Here is a 7,588-nt window from a genome sequence, read left to right as displayed (position 1 = left end):
GCCATGTATCAATAACCTTTTCAGCTCAGTGTATCATTGGTAAGGCCATGTAGCAACCACACTTGTTGGCGTTGCCGTGAACCAGTGAAAAGGCAGAGGGAAGAAGCTTCCGGTCAGTACCATTCAGGTCTTCAAGGGTAGGGACTTTTCATTTTTGTCTCAAAATCCCTGGTACCCGGTAGCTGATCAAGAAGCATTTATTGAAGTGTTGACTGTGTCAGGAACTGGGCTGAGCAGTGGACTGTGTGCTGAACTATGTGCAAGGGGTCCCTGACACAGGAGAATGCTTAATAAAGCTTGTTGAAGTTTGGTACCAAAGAAGAGATTATAAGAAGACACCGTCTCCTCCCCCCAGTTCCTCCTTGGCAAAAGTGGTGTGTCTACAGGTGTGGAACAATGCAAATGACGTCAGTTAAAAAAATCAGTTTTTGCTGAAATTTATTTCTTCTTTTAAACATTTTTTCCTTTTGTTATAAGGGATGGCTCCCAATGAGGGGGAGGGATACAGTGGAATTGTAGGTGATAGAAAAAAAAAAGACACCGATTAATTTTTTAAATTGCTAGTCCATTGATTGATGACTGAGGAGAAAGAAATCTAAAGTGGGGAGGTCGGATGGAAAAGAGGGGAGAACGGAAAGGGGAGAACGGGGAGATCTGGGAGAGGGGCAGGTACCAAAGTGCCTCGGATGCCACACACAGCAAATACTTTTATTCTTTTTCGGATGCACCAGAATTTGGCACATTTCAAGTACAGCAAGATGAATGTTCTATTACAGTACACATTCACAAATCACTTCGAATGACAGGAATTCCCTGTCCCTCAACACCAGGTTCTTTTCTCCCTAAACCAAAGAAGTGCATCTTATCAACCAACCAAAGAGTATTTATTAGAGCCAGACACTGGGCCAGGCCAACGGGGATTCAAGTACAAAGAATGAAATCATCCCTGCCCGCAAGAAGCTTACATGATGTTAGAATCTGTCATGTTTCTTCTGAAATTCACATACATTTATCAAATGCCCTCCGTGAGTAAGGCACTATCCCCTTGGTTGCAGAATTGCTCCTGATTACTAATGATTCTGTTCTACTGTCACCAATATTTTAGAAGTCACCAAATGAATCTGTCTAACAATGTCAGAAATGTGAAAGGTCTCCCCTTCCTGATTTCCTCTGGGAAACAAATCATCCCCATCAGACCAAACAAAGGTACAAAGGACACGTGAGGATGTTCAAAACCACAGCCATAAAAATAAAGGGGTTTTATTTGGTTTCTCTGCCATTTTAGGGTCCCAGGGACAGTCTCACGACACCCCCCTTCCGGAGCGGGGCGTTCCTGTATCACTTTCCTGAGCTGCCCCACCCCGCCCCGACCGCAGCTGCGCACACTCAGCCATCCTCATTGCTCCGCCCCCTTAAGGTGTCACTTTCTTGTAGGTGATGTGAAGATGTTGCGTCATTGGCTGGGTGGTGGTTGCCATGGAGACCGTCTGCTCCAGTCTCCCTTCAGCGTTCAGCCGGAACTTTCGCATGATCTGAATAGGAAAGAAAAGTCCCATCATTTGGGTGTAACCAGCATCAGCCTTATTTTTAAACCCTTTGGAAAGGCTCTGCTTGTAACCCTCTGTCAACAGCTGTGCCTTAAACGACAAAGCATCACACACGGTCTGACTCTTCACCCCTCATTCCCCTTCCTCCTCATCCACTTAGCAGCCACTCCAGACGCTTGGAGCAGATGGCCTGGGGGCCCCTGGGGAAATCGGCACCTCCAACCCCAACCCCAGCTGGAGCCCGCCCTCCTGAATCTCCCAGCCACAACCGAAGCGATAATCCATCTTTTCTTGGGAAAATGCATCAGTATTTATTAATAGAAGATCTGGAGGCATGCTTAATGTGGAAAGAACTCTCTGTCTCTGTCTCTCTCTGCTTGTCTCTGTCTCCTCCCACCCAAGCTTTCCATCTTGCCAGATTGTTGAACATCTACAGAAGCCCTGAGTTTTCCCCAGTTCTCCTAACTATTCATACATTGTTTCTGTGGTTCTGAAATATGTTATCCAGAATTTAAATGACCAACATCCTCTTTCCAATCTAAACCTCATACCACCAAACCCAGTTAGTCTTTCCCGTTTTTGTTTGTTTTTAACCTTCCACAGGGACAGGATCTTGTAAAATGCTGAGAGGTGCTCAATGGGACAGCAGTGGGGAGGGACTAAAGATCTTCAGGGGGCAGCCCTCCCCTGGGCTCATCCACAGAACCCCAATGTCAGCTGGAGCAGACTCCCAACATTCAGCACTGGCCATAGCAGACTCTGCTCAGTTCCCTGCACAGCACAGCTGCTTTCTGTTACTTTGACTCTGGGAGACTCAGCAGGAGCAGGACCCCTAGCAGTGGGGGAGCCCCAAAGCCCCTCTCCATGTCTATTTGGAAGAGGTGGGGTGCAGACCACTGTGTGCAACAGAGAAAACTCCAGGGAGCCTCACAGAACTCCCCAAATGGAACTGTGGTTTGGGGACGTCCCCCTCATCTAGGCTTCTCTGAATCAGAAATCGAGACAGCAGTGGTGGCATGTTTCTGGGTCTCGTTTTATACATTCAAGGCTTCCCACTCTTTTGAAAACAAACAGCTTAAAAAATATTTGTCTTTTCCTGACAGAATTTTGACACGACTGCCTTATACCCTTTTGCCTCTTAGTGCCAATCTTTCAAATGATTCGAGTCACGGGCTGGCTGGGTACACCCTCCAGTCTCATGAAGGCCTGTGCGTGGCATGGAGGCCAGCCTGGGTTCTGGAAGGTCCTGCCACAGGCCTCGAGTTTGGGCAGGTGTGGCCACCCTGGAGAGCCAGCAAGCATGGGCTGGTCCCAGGAGCTGCCTACTGAGTGCTGGTTTGGAGCCAGTCATGCCTCTCACATAGGCAGCTATTAGCAGGATTACCTATGTGTGCTACAAAGAGTCAGGATGGGTTTATAAATGTTCACTGCCCTGAACCCCCTTAGGTCTTGGCTGCGTGAGGAGTCCAGTGATGGAACAAATTCAGTAAATCTAGAGAAGAAACGGGGAAAACTCTCATTTGACCCAATTAGAAAAGTGAGCTGGAGGGAGCGACCTTTCCTCATCTAACACAGAGCTCTTGGGGCTCATTCTGGACCAGAGGAATCATGCCTGGGAAGCCCTGGAGAGGCCAACCCAACTGGTGCTTGTGCTCCACAGGAGTTGGCTGCACTCAGCCTGAAAATCAAGACATGGGAGCAGGAGAAGGTGAAGGGTGGCCCAAGTCGTGGACTTACTTGCAACTCAAACAGCTGGAGAAGGGTCCCAACGGGTAGCTGAGCCAATATGGCGGCCGAGGTCCTCAGGGAAGCAGCCACTTTCCTTTGGCTTGGTTAGGCATCCTCTCCTCAGTACTACCTGTCCTCATCCTTCTCTCCTCCTTGCACTACGCCAGGGGTTGCTCCCCGCCACATGTTCCCAGCCCCCACTACCCCCATCCACACACGAATTCCATGTCCTCCCTTCACCCAGGAGAACAGGCCTTTCTCAATGATGGTATCTGAGGCTGCACAGGATGGGTATTTAAGAGAGATTTGTTCAGTTCCCGTTGGGAAGAGCTAGATGAAGGAAGGGACAAAGGGCAGTGTGGGCCGTGCAAATACAGGAGGGAAGGCAAAGCAGTCTGCTCAACCTGAGAGGTCTGAGAGGAGCCCAAGATGGGGCTGGCTGACTGTCACCCTGGGGAACTCTGGGCACCGCCCCCGATGGTGACACACTGGGTGCCTGCACTCTCCTGTGGAGACGATACTGAGATTGTGCCGAGCCAGAGAAGGGGTCTAATAAATGTCTATTTCCTCCACCCCTAACAGTGGGGAGAATATGGGCCTTAGCCTCAGGAAGCCTTGGGTTGAATCTTGCCCTAGACATCAACCACCTAGGTGACGATGGAGCCTCAGTTTCTCTTTTTGTCAAATAGAGACAGCACTGCCTTCTCCCCAGCATTGATGTGAGGAAAGCGTGCTCTACCCTGAAAGCAAGTTATGATTGTGCTTGTGCCCAGGGCGGGGGCATCTGTCTGGGACCCAGGACCAGGGAGACCAGACCCATCACTCACTGATGAAGGAGGACAGTATCAGGCCCAGCTCGTTTCTCTTTCTCTTATACAAGGAGGCCTGGGAAGAAGGAGAACCCTGGGCCTTTGGGCCTCAGGAGACCCCGTCAGACTTTCCCTGCTGACCCCTGGTTCACAACAGACTGCCACAGAGGAAAATTCATTTCCTTTTCCTTTGTGGGATCCAGTTGCTTCCAAACCCTCCTCAGAGTCTGAGGGCAGCTTTCTTGTCTTCACAGAGAGATTCAGCCAGCTGGCAAACAAGATACCACCACACAGGCTGGCACTGTGTGACTAAGTCACTTAGCCACAGTGACGGCAACTAGACTGTCAGCCCTCTATGGGAGAGGCAGCAGCATATACAAGGCAGGCCACCTGGGACCAAGGAAAGTGGCCAGACAGGGCAGTCCCAGGCCACGGATACTCTTCCATCTTCGGGAAGATGACCCTTCCGGAGGGTTCATCTGCAAGGTTTATAGGAATCTGTGAGGCAAACCATCCAGCTTCCCTGCCATCCCTCAATAACAGACACATTATTGGAGGGACGCAGCTCAGTGGCTCCATGCACAGAGCACTGGTCCTGGAGTTAGGAAGTTCTGATTGTCTGCTTATTTTTTGGTTGTGCCCAACTTTGTGCCCAACTCTTTGTGACCCCTTTTGGGGTTTTCTTGGCAAAGATACTGGAGTGTTTGCCACTTTCTTTTTCAGCTCATTTTACAGATGAAGAAACTGAGGCAAACAGGGTGAAGTGACTTACCCAGGGTCACACAGCTAGTAAGTTTCTGAGACCGGATTTGAACTCAGGAAGATGAATCTTCCAGACTCCAGGCCCAGCACTCTATCCATTATGCCACCTAGCTGTCCCTAGAGTCAGGAAGACCTGGTTTCAAATCTCTCTTCAAACACTTAGTAGTTGTGTGACCTTGAGCAAGTCACTTAACCTGTCTGCCTTGATCCACTGGAGAAGAAAATGGCAAACTGCTACAGTGTCTTTGCCAAGCAAACCGCATGAACAGCATCAGTTTGCTGTGGCTCACAGGGTTCTCAAGAGTTGGACAGGACTCAAGACTCGGCAACAACAGCAGACACGCGTGAAGGCCTGAGGTGACACCGGGAGGCAGGGAGAGCACAGGGACTTGGTCCTTACAATTCACTGCCAAGGAACCACAGGGACTCCTGTTTTGTTCTGTGAGCCAGCAGGACCCATCTCCTGGCCTGACTTTTGCCACCTGAAGATAGAAACAGCCCCATACCTCACGAGGGAAAATCCACCGTCACCGTTGTTTCCACAGCACTGCTCATCCCCCACTGAGGGCTTCAAATTTCCATCTCCAAAGTGCTGTTCTTAGCCTGGCATTTCATTATTCAACATCCTCCCACTCACCAAGTCCCTGCCCTGCCCTCGGCACAGCCTGATGACTTCAGGCGGCTCCTGGGTCAGGGTGACATTATGCAAGGCGTCTCAAAGACAGCTGTTCCAGTTATCTCCGAGCTGGGCAGTTGGGGGCTGAGACCCAAGGACTCCAGCCAGAAGAGGAGGAGGAGATGGCTTCAAAAAAGAAAGACTGGGGGAGGAGGAACGTGAGGAGACCAGAGGCAAAGTTCTGGCTGAGAGGACAGAGCAGAGATGCTGAGGGAGAGACATTCATCTGAGCCGGTCTCAGGCCACTACAAGAGTAATTGCTCAAGCAGTCATCGGGAGGTGAGATGCCTCCAGACGCTTCTCCAGAGGCAGATGAGAACGCAGGGCTTTTGAAAACAAACCAAGAGCCATCCTCAGGAAGCTGCCTCCTCCTGGGAAGCTTTCCTTGAAAACACGGACAGGGACAGAACAAACACTGCAGGAGGAGAGTCCCAACGTCCATCCCTGTGTCAGTGGACCGAGAACGTGAGGTCATGCAAAGCACGAGGCCACAGCCGGAGGGTCGCTTTCTCCTAGACCTGCTCAGTGCAGAAGAAGCCGAGGGATCACCCCCGAAGCCAGAAAAGTCTGCTCATCCAGGAAGATCACACACCTACGTGAAGATGTGAACCACTGTCCTGCCAGGTGGGGGCGTGCCTCATCCAGGGTCCCACCTCTGCTTCGGACGCGTGCAGGGCTAAGTTGGCTCAAGCGGAGGAGGCCGTGACTATCTCCCAAACCATCCCAGGGAGGGGCAGAGAGACAATTTCTCCATCCCCAGAAGGAATGGATTCATTTATGCCGATAAAAACCGCTGCGCACAGTATGGCGGGTACGGGTTCTCCCATCCCTCCTCTCTTCCTCTTCTGGGGTGGGAGGGGTCAGGGAATCTCACATGACCACAGCCCCAATCTGTTTTTAGTAGCTCTCTAGGCCCAATGCTCATGTGAATCTTCCCTCTAGCAACAAAATGAGGCTCCCAAGTCTGCAGCTGATCCTACTAAGGGAAGAAAGCGTAGCCAGGAGTGCAGTCCCACTAAGGCCCCCCCTCGAAGCAGCCTGAGTCCAAACGACAACCAAGAAAGCCAAAGGAAAGGAAGCTGATGGATGCTGTGCTCCTGAGAGAGGCAGACATTGCGGGGGGGGGGGGGGTCCTGGGGGAGCCTGGGAGCCAAGCGGGCCAGGGCCACTGCCTGACAGCCGGCCTCCCTCTGGGCACCGGCCCCTTGGGACACTGACCCCACCACAGACATGGAACCAAGAGCAAGGCAGGAAACAACCAACAACTGAACTCAGGAAGCAAAAGCGAATCTCTGTGACCTGCACGTAAAGGAAGTCCTCAAGAGAAGCAAAGCAAAGGACCAAAGCACCTACACCAGGAAAGATGGAGCCAGACCCGATAAAATCCAATGGGTGATTATTACATCAGAGCAACAAGGCACAGCTTTTATGTGTCCTGGCATCACCCTGGGCACTTAAGTCACTTAACACGTTTGCCTCAGTTTCCGTAGGTGTGAAAGGGGGTATAATAGTCCCTACATCCCAGACTGTGGAGGGGATGGAATAAGATACAATTCTCAGAAAAGTGTTTTTAAAAGCATAAAATGCCTAAGATGACAAAGGAAGCCAGTTATACTGAGTTTTCAAAATATTAAAAACATTAAGTTCACAGACCCCAGGTTAAGAACGTCTACATTAAAGGAATTAATGGAAGTCTGTGGCTCAGAAAAACTAATCAAGAGAATAGGAGATGAAACAACTCACAGAAACACAGAAAAGCTGAGAAGAATGTGTAAAAGCCCAGAAGCACGTTGTGGGGCAAGAATCAGTCCATCACAGGGTCAGGAGGTGAAGTCCCCTCTTTTCACAGCCAAGGAAACTGGCCCAGAGAGGTTAGTGGCTGGCCCAGCATCACACAGCACAGGGAGTACCTGAAGCTGGATTGGAATCCAGGGCTCTCCACCCCTCCCCCCACTCCCCCTATGCCCTTTAAAAATCAAAGAAACACAGAATGCCAGGGAGGCCAAGCCACAAAGACAATGGAAGACAAAGTAATATACTTCATCCAATGGGAACCCAGAGGATAT

The 7,588-nt window shown here is 50.5% G+C and overlaps 1 protein-coding gene across 2 annotated transcripts in view; it reads right to left on the bottom strand.

Annotated features, from left to right (window-relative positions):
* Window positions 1-423: 423 nt before the first annotated feature.
* The window catches only part of THAP4 (THAP domain containing 4), a 62,572-nt gene continuing 55,407 nt past the window's right edge, over window positions 424-7,588 (bottom strand). Inside the window, exon 6 of one of the 2 annotated variants that reach the window (XM_043996318.1) lies at window positions 424-1,532. In XM_043996318.1, the coding sequence (XP_043852253.1) occupies window positions 1,413-1,532 (120 nt within the window). In that variant the 3' untranslated portion in view covers window positions 424-1,412. The remainder of the gene's footprint in view (window positions 1,533-7,588) is intronic. The other variant, XM_043996319.1, reaches the window with a different exon arrangement.

Source organism: Dromiciops gliroides, chromosome 3 (genome assembly GCF_019393635.1).
Source record: "Dromiciops gliroides isolate mDroGli1 chromosome 3, mDroGli1.pri, whole genome shotgun sequence".
Taxonomy (NCBI): domain Eukaryota; kingdom Metazoa; phylum Chordata; class Mammalia; order Microbiotheria; family Microbiotheriidae; genus Dromiciops; species Dromiciops gliroides.
Note: the sequence above shows the minus strand (reverse complement) of the source record. Positions and strands in the feature narration are given on the sequence as shown.